Source organism: Sinohyriopsis cumingii, chromosome 17, assembly GCF_028554795.1.
Source record: "Sinohyriopsis cumingii isolate HCF-2022 chromosome 17, ASM2855479v2, whole genome shotgun sequence".
In the NCBI taxonomy this organism is placed as follows: domain Eukaryota; kingdom Metazoa; phylum Mollusca; class Bivalvia; order Unionida; family Unionidae; genus Sinohyriopsis; species Sinohyriopsis cumingii.
Window position 1 is genome coordinate 46,725,774 of NC_142977.1, and position 24,334 is coordinate 46,750,107.

A 24,334-nucleotide genomic window follows, 5' to 3' on the forward strand; every position below is an offset into this window, starting at 1 on the left:
CCTTTTCTATTACGTCCCCACTTATCTCGATGTATTTCTTAATATTTCCGTTGCTACCGGAATCTTTGTCACTTATTCTATTATTGCGCTAAGCGTCTTTCAACTAAGGTTGCATATCTTTTAATTCTAGAACTAATTTGCATCAATCGAGGATTAAACGTTTATCCACTTTCAGAATGTGTATATCTGTAACCCTTGTTTCCATAATGCCGTTAATTTGATTTCATAATAGTACTGCCCTTTTTGGTTGGTGTGCTGTGCGGTTTATAGTCTGTCTTTATATTTTTACCTTGATACCACTTAATTTTCGTCTGTTGTCATGTCTCGTGGTCTACATGCGAGGGTTGGAGTTATATAGTTATCTTTGTGTTTGCTCATTCATCCATCATATTGTACATTTTCCATGTGTCATAGTTGTGCATGACTGATGCATTAGTCTTACCAAAGCTACTTATGTCATACACGGTGCCTTACCATATTTTCTCAGAAGAAAATGTTATTTGTGTACTCGTTCCTTGAAGGACTGCAGCTGTTTATTCTCCCGCCAGGTGGTGCTGTGTTGCACTATTTTTGGCCCAGTGCTTGCAAGATAAATCTAACGCCAACTCCTAGTCCTTAAGATTATCCCGCAAAAAAGACCATGTGAAATGTGGGAGCAAAATTATTGCGAAACTAAGATAAAGATAACATTGTGTAGTAATCGCTTGGAAAAAGAGTACCCTTCAGGCCTTAACAACACCCCTTGTCTTGCCATTTTAAAACTTATCATCATCCACGTGACACTTGAGGTGTGTGTGTGTGTGTGTGTGTGTGTGTGTGTGTGCGCGCGCGCGCGTGTGAGAGAGAGAGAGAGATTTGGATTTTTCACGTAGCTTTAACAAATTTTCAGTCATATCTCTACGATGTCTGAAGTGTGACAGTTTATAGTGATGTCTAGCACTGGGGCATTATGCCGCAGACACGTAGCACGATGTCCCACCCAGCCACATTATCCTGATACCGGGCTGACCAGTCCTAACACTAACCTCTTAATGCTGAGCGCCTAGCGAGGTAGCTCTTAGTACAATTTTTATAAATCTTTGGTATGACTCGGCCGGGGTTCGAACCCGTTACTCCCTGCATCAGAGATAGACGCTTTAAACACTAGGCCACCGAAGCGGTCGTGACACTTGAGGGATAAATTTAAACTCGTCCAAATATCAACTGTATAAACCAACATTGAGATGAATACTTTAACAGTATTTTGGATAGAAATGTGCTGTACATGATCTCCAAAAGGTATGGGGGCCCCGAGTGGCCGAGTGGTCTAAAGCGCTCTCCGTTACGGATCACTGCCATCTCACATCTGTCTGTGTGGGTTCGAGTCTCGGATTCGGCTAATGTGGTTATGTGAGAAAGCTTGCCAGTAGCTTCTCGTGGGTCGGTGGTTCTTTCTGGGGTTTTCCGGGTTCTTCCTCCACCATCAATACTGGCCGCCATGTATAGCCTATCGTGTGCTGAAAAATGGCGTTAAACCCTACAACAACAACAACCAAAAGGTATGCATGCATGTATCGTGTAATCGCATGTACGTATTATTTCTATTGTAGCTTACAACTTCTGAAACTTGCTCACCGTTGAATATCGATTCTTATGTTATTATATCTCCGTCAAGGCAGAAGTGCAATTGTCTAATCTTGCCCCAAGAGTGAAATTAGGGTCAAATCGGGACTTTCAGATGATAAAGATCAGAATGATCAATACCAGAACCAGTCTAGGCGGAAACTTCCATAATGATTTAATGGCGTGAATATAAACGGATGGACATTCTCGTATACTATTTATATCAGCCCCCTCTAGAAACCAGCATGTAGATTTTTAAATAAAACAATGATTTACATGGATGTACATGGGTAGGAGATCCATCCCATACTAGTTGTACGAAAAAGTAACATAGCTAACACACACACACACATATATAGTGTTATTGCTGAGAGAGAAAAGAAAGGGAGAGAGATTTATCATTACCATTTTGCACCGAATGGAAACTATCATACCGTAGTTGACGATCTAAATATAACTTATCGTTTCTCACTATCAATAAATCCAAATTCGTTTCTTCCCTTTTCTCTTTAAAGAAATTAATCCCGTCTTTCCTATCCTATCAACAATTAATAATGTGTTTTCATTCTTTATTTTCCCTCAATATTTATTTGTATGTAATATTTAAATGTAATTTGACTATAGGGAGTATCTCAAATTTCCCTTGTCGTAAAAAGTTGCTTGAACGTCATGTGCAATTAATTATCGTCTAAATTATTAATATTTGTATAATTTTTTCTGAAGTCTAAAATATTAATATTTATATCATTCTTCTGAATTCTAACATATTAATATTTATATCATTTTCTCGGTTGCATAAAATAATATTATTTTGTCATTTTTATGTAGCCTAAAATATTAAAATTATATCATTTTCTCTGAAGTCTAAAATATTAATATTGATATAATTTTTATCTATACTATGTGCATATGATAAATATCCACAGATTTCATTCATTAAATAAATATATCTGCACCAAACATTTGTTTTCCTTTATAAGTATACTTTTCCTATCGACTTTGATCTGAACACTGAACCATACAGTCGGTGATTTATTATCCAAATATTCTAAATTAAAAGGAAGCCAAACTTTAAGTGAAAGGAAAAACATAGTGCGATTCATGCAAATTCATGCTAACACAATTCACGAAAACATCCACACATATTTGTAAACAAGGTGCCCCGAGTGGCCGAGTGGTCTAAAGCGCTCACCGTTACGGATCACTGCCATCTCACCTCTGTCTGCGTGGGTTCGAGTCCAATGCTCGGCTAGCGTGGGCATGTGGGAAAGCCTGCCAGTAGCTTCTCGTGGGTCGGTGGTTCTTCCCTGGGTTTTCCAGGGTTCTTCGTCCACCAGTTATACTGGTCGCCATGTATAGCCTATCTTGTGCTGAAAATGGCGTTAAACCCTAGAACAACAAGATTTGTAAACTAAAAGAAGGCTGAAGACAGAAGGTCTAGAAGTTCACCCATCTTTGCTTTTCAGAATTTACAAGTATTTTGATTAATGCGATTGTTTTCAGAATCAAAGTGATAAGGATATGTGAGAACTGTGAGAACTGAGCCTAAGAAACCAGATTAATCCAATGTAAATCAGACAGTCGTATTTTTTATACCACCAGCTCTTGTAAGAAAATTGAAAAATCAATATTAGAGAATTACAAGACCAGCCAGATTCAGTAATATGTCATAAAATGACAAAATAAAATTACTGAACCACAAACCAATGACTAAACTGCAAATAAATTCAAAATTTCTAAACAGGACAAACTATGACGACAATTAGTGGTTATGACTTTGAATTTTTTTTCTTGCACAATAAATGATCACGGCGCAGATAAATGTATGTGTGCTGCTTATGGTATCACGGTACCAATTGTTTTTACATAGACCTGAATGCTAATGTTTTGTGAAACAAATATACTTTCTATCCTACATCAGCATTCATGTCACACACTGTCACAGAGAACATTGTTATATTTTCAATTTGACATGGACAAAACAAGGTACTCCATTGCATTTGAGAGAGATAACTCTGCTGGAACTCGACAGGGGTAAGAGTTATCTACTCACAAGAGGCACATTTTCAGCCATGTGTACCACATTTTTAAAAATCATAAAAAAATACAAAATATGATCTTGATATGAATTAACATAATCTCATATGTTGCCAAGAGGCTCACCTTTTTTAAAAGCCTAACTTGAAATACATCCCTTACATACATAATGTTCCAATCATAGCTGGTGTTGTTGTTTATTTTTGCACCTCTGTCTGCGTGGGTTCGAGTCTCGGATTCAGCCAATGTTGGTATGTGAGAAATCTTGCCAGTAGCTTCTCGTGGGTCGGTGGTTCTTTCCGGGGGTTTTGCCGGGTTCTTCCTCCACCATTAATACTGGCCGCCATGTATAGCCTATCGTGTGCTGCAAAATGGCGTTAAACCCTACAACAACAACAACAAAAAAATGTTTATTTTGTATACAATGTTCCCTACACCTTATTCTCCGCCCACCTGGGGTTGTACATTTGGTACCGTTATGCCTATAAGCTACTATAAGTTACTGTCCCTGTTTGTAGCATAATTATTTAAATAAGTATTTAGCACCATAACTTATAGTAGAGGATTCAAATACTTGAAATTTATCATCTCTCAACACGTTCTGCAACTCGTTTAAATAATGTTCATGTCCGTTTAAGATCATCTTTAACTAAAGTATAGTCCTTTAAATGGTCGACCAAGTGTAATAGAATGTCTGAATGCACTTGCAAACTATTGTGATAATCTTCTGGTATTTTAAAGAAATTGTATTCTATCCACCTAATGTGTTCATTGTTTGCTCCCTTGTCGTCTGCTTGAAGTTCAAGTTCTACGCCCGATATATTCAAATTGCACCATGCAACAGTGCTGGTATATTACAATCCTGATCAGGGTCAAGTTTATACTTTTTGATACTGACTTGTAAAAAAAATTTGGACATCATCTGTTTGCCTTTGTGACGAACCTTTCATGTATTTGAAAGTGTTTGAAAGTAAAATGCTCCATGCGTTCATTTACATACGAGTAGTCGTCATATGATATGCTCATTGCGTTCATTTACATACGAGTAGTCGTCACATGATATGCTCCATGCGTTCATTTACATGCGAGTAGTCGTCATATGATATGCTCCATGCGTTCATTCCCATAGGAGTAGTCGACATATGATATGCTTCAATCATTAAGTGATGAGTAAAAGTACTAGTATTAGTGATTTAACTGGTTCATGAAACAATTTAAGGTTACCCAACTATTAGTATGGGTAAGTGTCTCTTCTCAAGTATTTTATGTCAGGACTTTGAAACGTATCAGTTTTTCTCACAAGTTTTCATGACTTAAACTTATAGACAGCCATGTTATATAATTGTCTCATGAACTAAAACATAGTTGTCCTTCCAAATACTATTTCCTTTTTTATTAATGTAAGTATTATTTAAAATAATAAAAAATTGCTCACTGAAATAGATTTGTCATCGTTGCTATATACACCCCTGTAAAATACTGATTTATATCTTTTTGGAATTGAGATGAAGTACAAAGAAAAACGTTGATGGAATTTGCTTGGATTGTTATATTGTCCGATATATTTTATCATTAAAGGCATTATTCCGTTATCATATCTTGCCTTCAGCTCTCCGCACCTCTTCGGTGCACCAAAGAAACATCGTCATTATTACTTTAACAAGTTTGTGCTTCCGACACGATGATGCATTATAAATCATAATAAATAAAATCCGGACTTTGTTGTTGTTGGGTTTAACGCCATTTTTCAGCACACGATAGGCTATGTATGGCGGCCAGTATTAATGGTGGAGGAAGAACCCGGGAAAACCCCAGAAAGAACCACCGACCTACGATAAGCTCCTGGCAAGCTTTCTCACATACCCACATTGGCTGAATCTTAGACTCGAACCCTCGCAGACAGAGGTGAGATGGCAGTGATCCGTAACGGAGAGCGCTTTAGACCACTCGGCCACTCCCGATTTTGTTTCAGACGTTGATAGTTTGGGAATTTTACTACATAAACCACCTCAAATATGCAGTAAATTATATATATGTTTAATGTCCTCTATATTCACCGGATATTGTTTAAATCGATTTCGATTTCTATCTAAATTGTACTTTGAAGATATATTTCTGATTCATAAGTGTATTTATTACAGATTCCTCAGCATAAAAAAATCGTTTGGGTTCAAAATATTTTTGACGTTGACATAGACCGTTTTCTTCTTTAAATGCTTTTATAAAAATATATTTATGTGATTTCCCTGAGGCTTTGTAGTTACTCTAATATGCTAATAATAAATATTTAATTCTATCAAACATCCATCTTGTACATTTGCTTATTTCCTATCAAAATTGAAATGTAGAATAAGCATGTAGAATAAACATTGTCTGTACTCATCTTGCTCTACCACCTAGATGGGTGTCTTCATACGTCCTATTGTACTTTCAATGAACCAAATTACAATGCACTCAAGCTTATGATTATTTAAAAAAAAAAAGGAATACAATTTGCTAAGAATATTTTTACTATCAAAACTGTTCGTTAGTTTGTTTAGAAAATTAGCAAAAGCATGTTTGACATGAAATAAACAAAAACAAGAACAAAAAAAAAAAAAAACGTCAGGAGTGAGTTTAGAATATGCATGCTTCTAAAATTGAAGTAACACTCAATATCACAGTCAATAAACTGTAAAATTGTTATCCCCTCGCAATATTTTGTGTTATGTTCACCAATGGTCAATTTAATCTCCACTAATTATCTTCTTAGTTTGGCTGGTATTTAAATATGTTACAACCAACAAATTAGTCTGTTTTACAGTAATGTTTTAACAACTGTGATGTAGCATGCTCAAGTCTAGCTATTCAAATGACTTTTTAACTTTGATGATTTAATGTTCTCATACCCATGATGGTACAGCAAAATATGTCTGTCTGGTTTTGTTTGGTATAATCTGACTGGCCCAACTCCGTTACAATCTTAACTAATAATCTACCAGTGAGTATATATTTTCTGTTATCAATGTCCTTCTCGTTGTAACTTTTTAAATATAATCAGTTTGTCGGATTTCCAATTACAGACCAGGAATAGATTACATAACTACATGATGAATTTTCAGTGTGTCAGAAAACGTCCAGTTTTCGACAATACAGTAGGTTGCCGTAAAATATACCCATAGTTAACATCCTGTTATCAATTGTTTACAAAGGTTACCTTTCCAATGGCTAAACGCAGTATACCACTGGGTGTAGAGTTATTTGCACTGTAGTAACCCCTTCCCCTGAATAAATAAATAAATAAATAAATAAATACATTGCTCGAGATCGATACCGGAACTTTATTTCATTTAGAAGTAATTACCTTGGACCACTATGCTACTTATATTAGGTTATGTTATTTTTGTTCTTATTCTAGTTGCTCTTCCTCTTTCTTCTTCTTCTTCTCCTTCTTCTGCTGTTATTATTATTATTATCATTATTATTATTATTATTATTATTATTATTATTATTATTTACTACCAATAGTATAAAAAATTGAAGTAATTACCTTGGACCATTATGCTGCTTATATAGGTTATGTTATTTTTGTTCTTATTCTAGTTGCTCTTCTTCTTTCTTCTTCTTCTTCTTCTTCTACTACTTCTTCTGTTATTATTATTATTATTATTATTATTATTATTATTATTATTATTATTATTTTGTGCTACTACTGCTATAGAAATTTTGAAGTAATTAAACTTGAAGGCGCCCAGCAAAAATATGTAAATCTCCCCAGTACAATGGAGTTTTGTCATTTGTCAGATTTATCGCCTTGGCACAGTTGACGTGTTCACATTTACATTAATTAACATACCTTTGCGAAGCAGACCGATAAATTATTCCGGCTATCATGATCCCATATAAAGTTCACATTCCATATCTCTATCAAATTGTTCATTATAATATTGTCCAAAAATAACTTCAATAACATTGTCATGAGTCCAGAAGGGACATTATTGGAATCTTGTAGTGAACATTTATGTTAATTTCTTTTCTTGTCATAGGTTATCTTGTGCTGGTTGCTAATAATAAATGTGCACGGTCAGATCCCAGGCTGGTCCTTACCAAATGTACCCGATAGCCCTAACGCAGCATGGTCGAGTTCCCAGGTTGGTGGCCGAGGCCATGCTGATCGTGCCACGTCAATTATATTGGGTGCTGTCTCACGCGGGCAAGTTCAACAGCAACAACAACACCAACAACAACCACATCAGCAATTTTGGACAGACCAAACTGGAACACAGGACACATTTAGTGTACTTGGTGGAGGTCCATTAGATTTTGGAAACACTCCACATCAGGGGCAGTCAGTGGTTGGGTCAGTGCATATTAGAGATCAGCAGACCAGAGCTTCTCAACGAGCACTGCCACAAGACCAATTCATCATTCATTCACCATCAGTTATTTCCTTACAAAGTTTGGCACCTGATTGGAATCTCGACTGGTGGTACCAGCCGGAGTCAAATATTGCACCCTCACTGGATCAGCGTTTGCCAGAATTAACCCAACATACTTCGTCTTCTCAGCACAGAGTAGACCCAGTTGCCCCAGTATTGCAAGTTTCTGTGGGACAGCCATCACAGCAACAATCTGCTTGGAACCCAGCAACCACACAAACAGCAATTGCTTCTCATTTTCAGCAATCACAGTCAAGAATAATAGCACATTCACCACCACAACCACCTTCACAACCAGTGCCACAACAACCACCTTCACAACCAGTGCCACCACAACCACCTTCACAGCCAGTGCCACCACAACTACCTTCACAACCAGTGCCACCACCACCACCGTCGCATCATGTGCCTCCCACTTTCCATGCGCAAACAGCCCTGCACACTTCAGATTTATCACAGAACGTGCCTCAATCACCAGTGGTACAGAATCTTCAGCCTATTCAACCTCTTCAGCCATTGTTTCCAGTGTCATCTGTTCAGCAGCATCAGACGTGGGGTCAGCCTAGAACCTGGTCCGGACTTTCTCCTCAGCATCCTCAGACATGGACACATCCTGTCGTACCACAAGCTGCTGTATCGTGGACAGAAGAACCTCCAGTTCAGGAGCCACTATCCCCAGCATGGGAGGTTGGGACCCAACACCTTGCCCCACCGATACCTCCACAACCGCTCTCAGCATTGCCGGTTAATTCTCCATCACAAGCAAATATGGGACCCCCTCCACTGCCTCCCCAATCGCTCCCAGCATTGCCGGTTAATCCTCCATCACATGCAAATATGGGACCCCCTCCGCTGCCTCCCCAATCGCTCCCAGCATTGCCGGTTAATCCTCCATCACAAGCAAATATGGGACCCCCTCCAGCGCCTCCACAATCGCTCCCAGCATTGCCGGTTAATCCTCCATCACAAGCAAATATGGGACCCCCTCCAGTGCCTCCACAACCGCTCCCAGCACTGCCAGTTAATTCTCCGTCACAAGTAAATATGGGATCACCTCCACCAGCGCCCGCATGGAGTCTCACTCAAACAAGTCACGTAGTACCAGATAATCAACAGAAAATTCCTGCAAATTATGTCCTACTTGGCCATCCAGATGGTGGTAACAGGACTTCTTTTCGGCTAAATTCATTACCGCCAACAGGAGGAGAGATACCACACTTTACTGGGCAATTTCAACAACTTCCTTCCAAATCAATATCGTCACCATCCGCCATTCCATCAGTACAACTTACCTCCGAAGCAATACCACCACCTGCCGCAATTCCATTGACACAGTTTGCCACCGAAACAGAACCACCACCTGCCGCCGTTCCATTATTACAACTTGCCCCCGAAGTAATACCACCACCTGTCACCGTTAAACAGGATGCGATACTGCAAGCGGAAACAACAGCACAGTCTGTCACTGGAAGGGAAAACATGCACGATAATTCTCAGCTACCCGCAGGCACAAGAATGCCCCCTGTGAATTTAGGCCAACCTAGTAATTCTCAAAGCCAACTCAATTTTCTGTATACGACACCGTCACAGGTGGGATTTCTGCCGTCTACCAATTTTTTTCCTCAGACTTCTTGGGACGCTGCTTGGGAACACTATTATCATGATCCTGCCCAGTTCTCTAATTCTGGTTCACCTAACCAAGGAAACGCATGGGGACAGCAAGCATCGCAATCCGTGCAAAATCAATTGATTTCACAAAGCCAACTTCAACATCATCCATCTGCCTTGACGCAACCTCCGTCATCAGATCAAGCGCAGAGGGTGTTATCACAGTCTCCACCACAACAAGGTCAATTGGTACAGGAACAGAGCTTTTCCCGACAACTGAGTGGACAACAAGGAACTTCTTCGTCTCAGTGGAATCCACAGCCACCAGGTTTATCACAACAGCAAACAGACTCAACAAATCAATGGGCATCGCAATCTGAGCCACAATCCGTACCTCAGCAAACAAGCTGGCAACAAACATCGCAACAGTTATTACAGCAAAGTAGTTGGCAAACTCAACCACAACCACCACCACAGCCTATCCAGCAGCAACCACAATGGCAACACCAACCAGCACAGCCTCAACCGGCACAACAACAAAGTGTATGGCAACATGGTCAACCACAACAACCCCAAGAACAACATGGACAGCAGCATGGATTACAACAGCAGCAACACTGGCAACAACCGCAGCCTGCCCAACCGGAGCCTCCAGCCGAAATTGGTACTGCACAAGGGCAGGGATGGACAGCAGTAATCAGCAGCAGACCTGCTCAGGTGTGTATCTATGGTGTTCATTTATAATCCGTTACATTAAATATCACTGACTTGTTGGACATTAAATCGCCTTTACTGAAGCCCATTAATGCAATAACTGACAAAGAAACAAGCATCATAAGGCACTTGAATACTTGCTTCTGGTGGATGAGAGAATTAAAGATACACTCTCATTATTTTCTGAAGTCATTTAACATGGATTTAGTAATGCAGATTAGGATAGGAAATTTCATCTTTATCAAGCCTTCGCAACAATCTTTTATTTTGGTCATCTCCAATATTGTTAAAGTTTTCTAATGACAGCATCAATCCATCCATCCATCCATCCATCCATCCATCCATCTATCTATCTATCTATCTATCTATCTATCTATCTATCTATCTATCTATCTATCTATCTATCTATCTATCTATCTTAAAACATATCAAACCAACATCCTTTCTATCAATTGGCGCTCCAACACACACACACACACACACACACACACACACAGATCATTTTTGCATTTTGCTGTATCATGAGATGATCTTGGAAAGCTGCATAGCTGCTCAAGTCCTGTACCATTAAACTTTTTTACTGGTTTAATCCTTTTCTTAGTCAGACCGTTCTGTTTCCAATTAAATTCTTGTATCGCATATACTATAGCATTTCTTCACCACTCCTATTTTTAAACAAAACTCCCTGGACGATAATATGCAATGGTGGTGTCTTTGACGTTGAATTTTAGAGATATATTGACATTGAATGCTAGATATATATTGAAGGTGAAACCCATTGACACTGTATTTCAGAGACATAAATACACTGAATTTTAGAGGTTTTTAAGCTTTGGCTACTAGCATAATAAACAGCTGGAGAGCACATTTATGGTTTATACTTAATAATGACGGATTAAATGCTTATGTTTGTTATGAAAAGTTAAAAAATCTGTCTTTTAAATTATAAATGTAGGTTAAGCTGCAGTCCAAACATGTTATATTATGTGTTATTGTTTCTTTTTTAAAATATACTTCACATAGACAAAAATGTACACGCAATAATGAGGTAACTTGTTTGCAATCTTGCTAAAATAAATCGTTCAGCTGTGGTTTTAAAACAATTTGCACAGAAGATCTAATGACATAGATATTTCCGACTATAGCACGTCCGAACTCACGTTATTTTTTCTGTCTTTTTTCCAAAACTGTATTAACGAATGAGAAAATGTAAAATGGAATATACTAAAAACTGCGTTCAGTTTTATTTTTCTTTATGTACAAGAAGCTTGAAAGAGGGATTGTATGCTTATAAAGATATATATATATATAAATATAAACTGCACATTTAAAAGAACCATACAATAATGAAAAATTAATGGTGCCAGGAATAGTACACAAGCAAATTAGCATCATTAATAATTGAACGTACCTATATAGTCCAGTCAGTCCATTTGTTCAAGTGTGACAGTGGATTGGGTTCATAGGTGCTCAATAAAGGGGAGTATGACATAAGATTGCTTCTAAAGGACTTGAGTTGATCTTGCATTCGGTTATATGTCATTTATGTGTCATCACGTTTCATGCGCACCTTACATCTCTATAGAACAGCTTCACATTATCTGTACAATTAAAGTGATTGAGCGACATCGCATCTAATTTACAAAAAAAAAAAGAAACTGCGCAACAGCTCTCCTAATTCACTATACGAAAGAACAATGAATACTGTTCTTCAGGGTTACCAGGTGCACTCGACGGTTGGCAGGCCAACTGTGCAAATAGGCGTTACCCAATATGCGTGAAAAGGGTTAAATATTTAATTACACATGCAAAATAGTGAAATATATTTTGAAATAATTATAATTAAAAAGAACTGCATAATATTACATGACCAGTTATATTCGAAAGTCGACGTTTTAAATATATTAAGGACTAATTTGCATGCAGTTGAACTTATTGGTTGCATCGAACAATGCGCGTCATGGGAACAGATTTGGGCAAGATTGCAGTTGACTCCGTTGGTATCATGACAACGCCCTACTCAACAAACACTATAAAAGAGCTACATTTATACATTGGTAGAATTGAATCATAAATACCAACGCATAACGGACGTGATGCAAGACATGCTGCAACACAATGACTAACAAAACCCCCAAACCCAAAGCAACACCCCCACCAATATATATATATATATATATATATATATATATATATATATATATATATATATATATATATATATATACACGGAATTATTTTTCTCGGTTAGCAAACCACATATAATTAAAAAGTCTACCGTGATATCTGACAGCGATGTATATTTCTTCCATATATATCTTAGGCGGTATCCTGATCTTGCAAACGACTTGTTTTTGAAGCCACGCCCTGTATGAAACCTTTGAATGCTTAAACTGTTTAACAGTGTTTCTTGCAAAAACCATTTTGTTATAATCTCCTTTATTTGACATTTAAATAGGAGAAAAAAATGTTGGGCCGAAGAATTTATAAAATTGGAGAGATTCATAGTTGTGTTCATGTTGAACAGGCTTTGCAGTTAGACTTTTGACTATTGCACTTTTTCGTTATGCTCGGCCTATAAAACTGATGAGTTTTTTGCAGCTTGGAGTGTGTTGCATTTATCTCTTAAGTATGTTTGATTTTGACATGTTTGTGAGAACAAGAAGGACAATGCTTATGTGTATGAGTTTGGGGAAAAAGGTAGTACAATATTCTGATTCAGCTTTAAAAAATTTCTCTAATTAATTGTTACTCAATTGTGATCGAGAGTAACTATTTTCCGCTAAATCTGTTTTTTTTTTTCTTCTTCTGTTGTGCCAGTTGTTACCGTGCTAGTGAAATCGTGCAGATCGCAGTCGCCTTATCACGTTTATCTGTATATCATTTTATTGTTTACTGATGTTGCTTTTTTGATGTATTTCTCTGGTTTGATGATAAAAACAAATCGAATGATGTGTATGATTAAACATCTTCGTATTTTTCATACATCTATTTCATTTTAGAAACTCATCCACCTTCGAAATTCGAAGTTTTTATGCTTCGTAATACGATTATTTATGTAATTGTTTGACGTCCGTTTCCGATGGAAGTGTTGTAGTTTTTAAATCCATGCAGATTAACAGACCAAAAAATTTCAAATCCTAAGTCTGACTGGTCCGGTGATTTATTTTATTTATCTATATATATATATATATATATATATACATATATATATATATATATATATATATATATATATATATATATATATATATATATATATATATATATATATATATATATATATATATATATATATATATATATATATATATATATATATATATATATATATATATATATATATTTATTTATTTATTTATTTATTTCTCACTCCTTTTTATATGCGTGCGAATATTTAACCCTTAACATTTATCATAAGTTTTAGCATAAGCCTGTTAGCATAATTTGGTCTGTCATTGCCAGAGTGTAACTATCGGTGGAATTCACTTGCACCTTGACGGCAACAGGGACATAATTCATCGTCCTTACTTATCACGATATAACTGGTGGTTGCCACAGTTGTCTCACGTCAAATCAGCCGGGACATGATTTTTATTGTTGTACCGAATACCTGCTTATACCTCACATGAGCATTTGGTCTGTCATTCACAGGTGACATTTATGAATTTCCTCGCTAGGTTAGTAGCCCAAACTAAAATTAGTATGGTATATGCCTGTTGTTGTTGTTGTAGTAGTGTTTAACGCCATTTTTCAGCACACGATAGGCTAGACATGGCGGCCAGTATTAATGGTGGAGGAAGAACCCTGAAAAACCCAGGGAAGAACCACCGACCCACGAGAAGCTACTGGCAGGCTTTCCCACGTACCCACGCTAGCCGAGCCTTGGACTCGAACCCACGCAGACAGAGGTGAGATGACAGTGATCCGTAGCGGAGAGCGCTTTAGACCACTCGGCCACTCGGGGCCCCGGTATATGCCTGTAAGATTCTAACATGAGGCATTGTATTTAATGATTTTACATATTTTAATATTCTTTTCTCATAATTTGGGGTATTGTGAAGAAACATCGTGAAGCAATCGGGGTTTTATAATGCACAAAGGCAATAATAAGCACAGTTGAATAGCTTTGCATGCCAGTATCAGATACAAAACCAATATACAGCATGGTCAAATGGCGTTGGTATTTTTGTCTTAGAAGTAAGAGTGGCTCGGCATGTCAGTGTAAAAGAGATCACCAAAGTATACAATTATCAAGGGACTTATGGGTAATTTTATGAAAGAAAACAAATCAACATAAACAACATGAGCGGTGCATAAATATTATCACAGAAATGTATGAGATTTTAAATGACACAATACACTATCTTGCTAAAATCGGATGAAACCGATTTAAATTGGTCAAGTGATCCAAAATAAGAAAATCTCTACCACTTCTGACTTTTATATCCACCTGTTTATATTAAGGAAGAAGAGATTATAATTCTAGATAGACCAGAAAAGGCAATTCATACATAAAGGAACAGATTTCCTCATGAATAACATATTTAAAGTAAGAAATGAAACGTGTGACCAAATTTCTCTGACAATTTCTTTCCTTCTGTACCCGTAGTAGCCCTTTCTTGCCCTCTGTACCCGTACTAGCCCCTTTGATTATGAGTGATGTTGTATTCAAATTCTATATGTTGTAAACTGATTTGCACTAATTCTGAAAAATCATTTTACTTACTTTCAATGGTCTGCATACTTGCTGATCGTAATCAATCAGTAAGAAAAATCAAATAAAAAAAACAACAGGAGATCGTGGACATTTGATTCATTAATATCAATAAATTAATTAATGGTGATTCAAATGTTCATTAACACTAGGATACTGGAGATTAAGATTTCGGTATCCAAATATTTGTGGCTAATGGGGATTTAAATGCTCAATGTTCAGATATGTATGTGGATACTGGGGATTCAGATGTTCAATATCCAAATAAATATGTGGATATTGTGGATTCAAATGTTCAATGTCCATATATATATGTGGATATTGGGGATACAAATATTCAACGTCCAAGCATGTAGACATCTATCCTTCAAATCTCCAAAGTTCATGTTGGGGATTCAGATGTTCAATATCCAAATAAATATGTGGATATTGGGGATTCAGATGTTCAATATCCAACTATATATGTGGATATTGTGGATTCAAATGTTCAATGTCCATATATGTATGTGGATACTGGGGATACAGATATTCAATATCCAAGCATGTAGATATTTATCCTTCAAATCTCCAAAGTTCATGTTGGGGATTCAAATGGTCAATGTCCAAATATGTATGGGGATATTGGGGAATCAAATATTCAAAGTCCAAATATGTAGACATCTATCTTTCAAATATCCAAAGACCAAATACTGTGCACCACTAATTAATAATGTTAACTGTATGTGCTCGCTTATAAGTCGGATCCAACTGCAAAAAACTTAGATCTGATGTCGGATAATGTGTTGGTATTTCAGGGTCTAAGGTATGTTGGTCGATTTACTGATTAATCCTAACAAACTGCATATACCTGGATATGTCGATGCTTTATGCGACCTGGGTCTGTGAAGTTTGAAGTTAGACCTGACTTATAAGCACGTAATATCGCACGGTGAATATCGGTACTAATAATGTTTTATCTAGCTTCAGTATGGAGTGACGCTTGTAGATGGAACTTCCTACACAGAAGAGTACAGCCTGCCGATGTCCAGAGTCCAGCAAATAGTTGTCAAAGATCTGTTTGATCGTGTCGTGACTTCCTTAACCGTTGATAGAAACTCAGTAAGAATTATTTTGATTTTATGTACCATGAAGTATTCCATATTGGCCCACAAAGGTAAGATGTTGGTGTAACCTCGGACTGGTATTAAAATCCTAATTCACTAGAAATAATTGGCTTGCAGTCTATGCGAAAAATGGACGAAGTATACAGTATGCTTGAAGCTCACACACACACACACACACAGTATGAACAACGTGATGTCTATTTTAAAGGTGGACCAGTCCTTATTAGAAACATTTCACACAAAACCCAATTCCTGATAGGTTTTATGAAGTTAAATATACTTATGTTCATTGCAATATGCAAGTAATATTCGATCATTAGAAATTCACTCTCGCGCGCCCGTGCGTGCGCGCGCGCGCGTGTGTGTGTGTGACAGAGAGTTTACATTGTGTTATGAAATATGTAAAATTTGTAAGTTTATTTGGACAAAATCCTTCAAAAGACAATTTAAAAAAGTACAATTAGATTGCCATTATGGAAAATAAGTCTAAGGTGTACAAGTTTTCGCCTTGATGGAATTTCATTAGATAGAATAGAAAGTAAAATTGTTTTGCGTAACTTTTGTTCTAATATATGTATGTATGTATGTATGTATGTATGTATGTATGTATGTATGTATGTATGTGATTCTAAGATATTTGGTTGTAAAACACTGCTCTATTCAGGGTGAAAATAAACAATAAGAAATATAACACACGGAGTAATGAGAATGTTATGTATTGATCTTCGACAATGTGTTAGATGCTTTTTTTAATAACAAATACATTTTGCAAAGTTCGTTTATTTTGAGGATATGTCAAAGTCGAGAAAATATTGTAGAACGTAATATCTTTTGATAATATTTCAAATATTCATTACGGAAACTGTTATACTTTTTCAAAGTTCCTAAAAAATAATTAAAATTTAATTTGTCTGAAAAGCACAAAACCTTAAACATAAGATATTCCTAATTTGTACAATACACGTTGTCCATGTGATAGTTGTTGCTTATATTTTTTCTGAAAAGTTGATTGACTCGGTATTTATCTTTACGGTTCCTTGCTAAGTGAATGATCCATAAACAGTGATGTTTGTTGTGTTTGGGTTTATTGTAATATAACAATTGTATGATGCATATAGCTAAATCATTTATTCCCACGACTTTCTGAACTTTTATTAAAAATAATACGAAATTATTGAATTGAGAATTTTAATACAAGACTGTGGATATGTTCAGAGTAAAACAAATGTTTTTACCCAAGGAAAAGAGGGCTAGCAGCGTGTGGTGAAAATGTGGATTGGTAATTTCTTGAAGCAAAACAGTTTTCTCAATTGCGCAAAACACCAGCAAATTGAAAAAAAAAATGTTCACCGCGGATGAATAAATATATTTCAATTGATTCAATATTTTCTTTATGCTTGATGCCTCATTGCTCATCGATTTGAACTTTAGGGAACATTTTCGCTGCGATCAAAGCGAGGTATAAACCTGTGTTACGTGGGAATGATAGACGATGATGTGTTGAACAATATGAATGGAGTATCGGATAGCATAAGAACATCAACGGTAATTAAAAAATCTCTCTTTCTGTCTGTCTGTCTGTCTGTCTGTCTGTCTCTCTCTCTCTCTCTCTCTCTCTCTCTCTCTCTCTCTCTATATATATATATATATATATATATATATATATATATATATATATATATATATATGTGTGTGTGTGTGTGTGTGTGTGTGTGTGTGTAAATCGATGCACTGTTATCTACACGTTTACACGTTTTGAATGCAGGAGTAATGACTTCAGCAAACATCATATGTTCTAATCTGCCGGCGAACTATGCAAGGGCAGATAAGGGTCTATGTTATTACCAGCTGTACTCGACGTATTGATTGATAGGCAAATATATACAGTAACACTTCAGTGGCAATGCTGATTTCCAGCCCACCCACCCCCCATTGGTATACACATGCCACATTCTAAACGCGATGCAATTCCATATATCACTATTTCAACCATATTTTAAAGTCACTTTAAAATCAAACCAATTACAGTTTTCCAGCTTCCGGCCAAATAGTTTTCTAGTTTCCGGCCAAATACGGTTTTCCAGCTTCCTGTCAAATACTGTTTGCCAATTTCCGGCCAAATACAGTTTTCTAGTTTCCGACCAACTACTGTTTTCCAGTTTCCGGCCAAATACAGTTTTCTCGTTTCCGTAAAAAAAGGCTTGAACTTGATGAACTTGAATGTCTTACATTTACTTTCAAATCTTTAAAAAAATTAAGTTACACCTGACCGGCAACAAAACAGACGCGTTAGAACTATTTCAAACGCTTATGAACAACTCTTTTTGGAGCGTGTAGTTCGGCGTTAAGGTTTACAACATGGAACAGGAAGATGGTTAGAACTGAATCAGTCTGGTACTGACCTATACCTTGCTGATCATGTCATCCATGTCTCTTCAGAGACTGAGATAGGTTAGGGACACTTCGAGTGTTTTAGGCCCTCATCCCCTGGTGATATCGAAATTTGGAAATGAATGCCATAAGAAGCTTATAATTCACTGTATAAAGATTTAAAAGACAACTAAGTAGGCAGCGAATTATTTTCAGAATTGCGTATTTAAAAAAAAACGCTTTTCCAGACCACTGAAGGGTTGCGGCTCTGGCCATATTCCTCCCCCGTCCTCATCCCCTCTGTTTGGGCCTGATATAACCTACAAAAGATGTACCCACCATGAGATCAGTGATATCGAAACTATGGGGATTTAAATATCTAAGCAGCACTTTAAACCCTTAATTGTATGTACAATATTACGGCCTGCCAACACTTCTTTCTCTTGGACTGATGTATTTTGAAGCCGAACTTGGTCTTCTCACTAGTATAAATATGGGTATAACACTGTTATGTATATTTAATTTGCATTGTTTGTTAGTTTTCTTTTATTTAATTAATTCCATACTTTGGATAATTTTATTTTGTACTTGACCTTTGTTTCAAAATCAAGTTCATTGTGTTCCTGACAAAAGACACGGATGATGTGTTTGCTTTAGTAAACAAATTATACATAGCTAATATTTTTCCTATGAATGTGGACATAATATTAGGATTATTATCAATAAAAGCAAATATATTTATTAGGGTCTTGGTCGTGATTATTGGAGTTTACCAATAAAACTACCTAGTCCACCTGATGTTTACCACATTCTTCATTATAATTTTAGTAACAGGTTGTTCTAGAATATAAATTTCCCTTATGACATACTATTTCCGGAAAATGCTACTTGAGACCTCAGTAGTGCTGTAAGATATTGGAGCAGAATTATTCTTATAGTCGTGTATTTGATTTGGGATAGAATTCTTTATCCATATAAATTATTCACTGGAAATACAAAATGCTCATCATTAATATTTTTGGACAGAGACTTTAACTTGGAATTATAGTGGATTCAAACAAAGACACCTTGGATTATTTTTTGTAATTCACCAAAAGACTAATGGCACATCATCACACTTCAAGCCATTAGTACACTTGTACATTCGATATTTCAAGTACGTCAACACCTTCAGCGTTGAGTCTAATTTCGAACACCACTGGAAGTTAATTAAAACCTTATTCATTAGGAATGGTGATAAAACGTTTTGAACTATTTCGGATTAAACTCGCATAACTATAAGTTCTTATTAAATTTTCACTTTGTATTCTAAGGAAATAAATTATTTGTTGAATTTTGCAAAACTTGTTTGATTTCGCTCTTTTCTATTACTTAGTTTAAGACCATGACACTTATAGTAGATATCATCATAAATTACACAGAAATGTACTAATAAAGACAGTCTAATCTCAAGCTTATGTCTCAACTGCACCAGCTTGTCGTCTCTAACACAGATTACACCTGCTTCTATCCTTACGATATATCACATGTATGTCTCCGATCCAGCAAGTTTGACTCATTAATTGTTATCCAATTTTCTCAATATCTTACAAGGGGGGGGGGGACTTCGTCTAAAGCTAACAACAAACATACACATAACCTTTACTAACCACACTGTCGCCAGATTTGATGTAATGGATTTTCTGAACTTGCGACTGCTATGTCTACTCTTCCTCCTTTCAATTATAGGGACTCATGTCTTGCAAACTTTCACTCTGCATTTCAACATGTCTTAAACACATATAATTTTGTCACAACGACACGTGTGAAATAGCTAAGACATCCTGAGTGGTTTCATCCCAAAGTAAATAAGCCCAGAAAATTTAGAGACAAGTTTCATCATTCAAGAGACATGTAAAACTGTTAGTGTGAGTGTGATTTGGATTTTAACATAGCTTTAAAAAAATTTCAGTCATATCAATACGACGTCTGCAGTGAGACAGTATATAGTGATGTCAAGCACTGGGGCATCATGTCACAGACATGTAGCATCATGTCCCACACAGTCACATTATCCTGACAACATACCTGCCAGTCCTAACACTTGACTTTTAATGATGAGCGTCTAGCGAGGCAGATGCTAGTACCCTTTTTAAGTCTTTGGTATGACTCGGCCAGGGTTCGAACCTGCTTCCTCCCGCATCCGAGGTGGACGCTCTAATCACTAGGCCACCGGAGCGGTCAGTAAAACTATTAATACTTTGGAAATAGATCGTAACTCCTCACTCTATATCTAGAGATCTTACACTGCTCTGAATCATTTCCCTAGCCTTAACAACACTAACATGCCCTGAGGCCAACTTCTGTCTACAATTAAGGTCTAAATTGTATCCTCTAAGACCTGGATCTGTCTACCATTAGTATCAAAAGGGTATCATCAAATATATGCTTCTGTCTACAACTAAGGTCTAAATTGTATCCTCTAAGACCTTGATAGGTCTACTATAAGTATCTAGAGGATACCCTTTAAATACCTACTTCTGTCTACCAATGATAACTAAAGAGTACTCGTTGAATACCTGGATCTGTCTACCATTAGTATCCTAAGGGTATCATCCAATACATACATCTGTCTACCATTATTTCCCAAAGGATACTCTTATAATACCTGGATCTATCTACCATTAGTATCCAAAAGGTATCCTCTAACTACTTATGTCTCCTATAAATATCCAAATTTATCTTCTGATACCTACTTATGCACACAATTAATATTTATAGGGTTCCCTCTAGTACCTATTTTGCTTATCATTAGTATCCAAGAGTATTCTTTGTACAGATTTATGTTATATAAATACAATGAGATCTTCAAGGTAGACTGCCTTATTGCCCAATGCATATACTATATGACATAATATATAAATAAAACATGCATATATTCATACGCTTTCTGTATGAATTTATATCGCTCCATATAAAATAACCTTTACTTCGGATAACATTTTGAAGATTTAAAAGCTCATGTTTTACCAAAATTGTACATTGACAAAATCTGAATTTTCAGAGTGATGTATTTGTAATATTATTTGGACTTTTATTCATACACCTTTCATACTTCTGTCTGGGTGAATAAAATCGTTGCTACTACTACTACTACTACTACTATTACTACTACTACTACTACGAATAATAATAATAATAACTACATCATCATCGTCATTATTATCATCACCACAATAACTTTTCTTTAATAATTTTCATCCTTTTTCAGCATCCGTATATACATCAAATAAATGAGCTCTTTGTATACAGAGAGGCCGAGCAGTTATTCCCGCGTGATGTAAGAGCGGTAGCCGGGGATTTCTTAGCACGCACCTGTGGACACGAACCGATTATTTTTCGAATCGTGAAGGCACAGAATTCAGGTAAAATCAAACACATTAAAACATTGACATTTATATCTCCGATACATACATACATACATACATACATACATACATACATACATATATATATATATATATATATATATATATATATATATATATATATATATATATATATATATATATATATATATATATATATATATATATATATATATATATATATATATATATATATATATATATATATATTATGTACGATGTATCAATGAGATAGCATGAAATGTAAAAACATTTCATTAAAATGAAACGAGGCCTCGTTTCCGTTCAATGAAAAATGTATACAACGAGTGGTACATCATTGATACTGTGTGCATACTAAACATATATTTTATTTACATCACATACAAATACATTTATTTGCCATCTGAACAGAGTTAGATTGACGAGAGGCAGCTGTGCATTGACTGGGTGAATGACCTCACACTTTTCTTATTGATAAGTTGATTGTTTTCATTTTTGTGTTTCTATTTTTATTTACATTGATTAAATCAATATAAGTTACACTTATGAGTTATGCATGAAAGATGGTTTTAATGAAGAAAGTAGAGCACTAGGCCTACATACACATTGATTCTTGAATACTGAACTCTCATCAATGCATTGACGTACAGGCGCAAGGAAATTAGCGTGGAATAGAATCTAAGGAACGAACAAGAGGTAATTAAAATATTGTTATATTCTTAATGTTGATCTAAGTCATTATTCTGCTTTAATTAACGTTACTACCGACCATAAATATGTTCTCTCTCTCTCTCTCTCTCTCTCTCTCTCTCTCTCTCTCTCTTTGGTCGGTTTGACTTAACATTTTCCATCATTCTTTATAGAGATGTTGTGGTATTATATAAACGAAAATAATCTATTCTCGTCTTTTCGTGGATTTTCGCCCTTATCTTGATACGATGGTCAACAGGTCAACACAGAGAGAGAGAGAGAGAGAGAGAGAGAGAGAGAAGGGGCGGCCTTTGAATATTTTTATATTTAATTAATAAAAATAAAAAAAATTTAGTACCTTATAATAGGTTTAAGAAAGAATAACAACATCAAGAAAGCATTAAATACATTACATACGTGTGACCGTAACCAAGACGTCTATCTTACTGTGCCGACAGACAATTGCAACTTTGTATTATTGATTATATAAACACTTTAGATAGGTCCTAAGGGAAGTGTAAACATACCGTTATGAAGAACGATATTGTAATTTACCTGGTGCAATTTCAGTTTCTACCTTTTTTATCCAGCCCAATTTCGTTTTCTCTCTCACTCAAGATTTCTGGATATTTTGTCCCTCGTGCATGAGAGGGGAGGGGAAAACGGAAAGAGAAGGTATTGAGAGTAAATTGTGTACCATGTTTAATTCATTTAGAAAACGGGGATTATTATTACCTTTCATCGTTATTTTCATCCCTCACTAATAACTAATGAGCGGAAATTCATCATTGCTGTATAGGAATAGACCCAACATCACACGGGTCCAAGAATGTTTTTGTATGCGTATTATTGCGCCGTACGCGGATCACTATTTGATATACCAGTATTGGTATATCAAACTGCTTTATACCAACACTTTAAAAGCCATGTTTTTTTAATATATATATATATATATATATATATATATATATATATATATATATATATATATATATATATATATATATGTGTGTGTGTGTGTGTGTGTGTGTGTTCATTCGTCCATTTCAGACTATGTTTCTTAAGGCAGAAATAATTTGCTCTTTTGAGCGTTCCGATAGATTAGAGAAAGAAACCAATTTGAAGCTGAAATACTTATTGGTCTTGACAGCTCTATTGCTGAAACTGATTGGCAAACTCTTGCACAAAGAGAGTAAGCATATTGTATTTTGATTAAAAACACTGAAGTACATAACTAAAGCGATCATCGTCTACAAAGGAATAAAGAACTTAGGGTAATGTATATGCACAGCTTTTTCGAATTAAGCAGTAACTCGGAGAATCGTGATAGTCGCGGTATCACTCGTAATTAAAGAGGGTCGCGTGTTCCATACGCTCACAGACCAGTTCATCTTTACTGGAAAAGGCATTTGCCTCATATTAGCTCAGTATGATATGGTCAATCCTGTGTTTCAAGTGCCGTAAACAAATCTGCCACGCAACCATCGGATAATCGTAATTGGTGTATGGAAGTACGTGGCGCTGAAGCCGTTGCAATAACTTCATTGAGGAAGCAGCCAATAAATTGGAGATGGGGAAGGAACGAGGCAATTGCAAATTATATGGCAAAAAATTTCTCCCATTTGACCGTAATCGTATTTACTTTGGATAGGCTTAAATTTCATACTCGAGGTGATCTACATCGAT

General features: G+C 36.1%; 1 protein-coding gene across 1 annotated transcript in view; it reads left to right on the forward strand.

Moving 5' to 3' along the window:
- LOC149778541 (uncharacterized) overlaps positions 1-24,334 on the forward strand; it is a 63,885-nt gene that overhangs the window by 33,815 nt on the left and 5,736 nt on the right. Inside the window, exons 2-5 of the mRNA XM_089939441.1 lie at positions 7,665-10,382; positions 16,057-16,194; positions 17,631-17,744; positions 21,820-21,973. Coding sequence (XP_089795567.1) covers positions 7,665-10,382; positions 16,057-16,194; positions 17,631-17,744; positions 21,820-21,973 — 3,124 coding nt within the window. The remainder of the gene's footprint in view (positions 1-7,664; positions 10,383-16,056; positions 16,195-17,630; positions 17,745-21,819; positions 21,974-24,334) is intronic.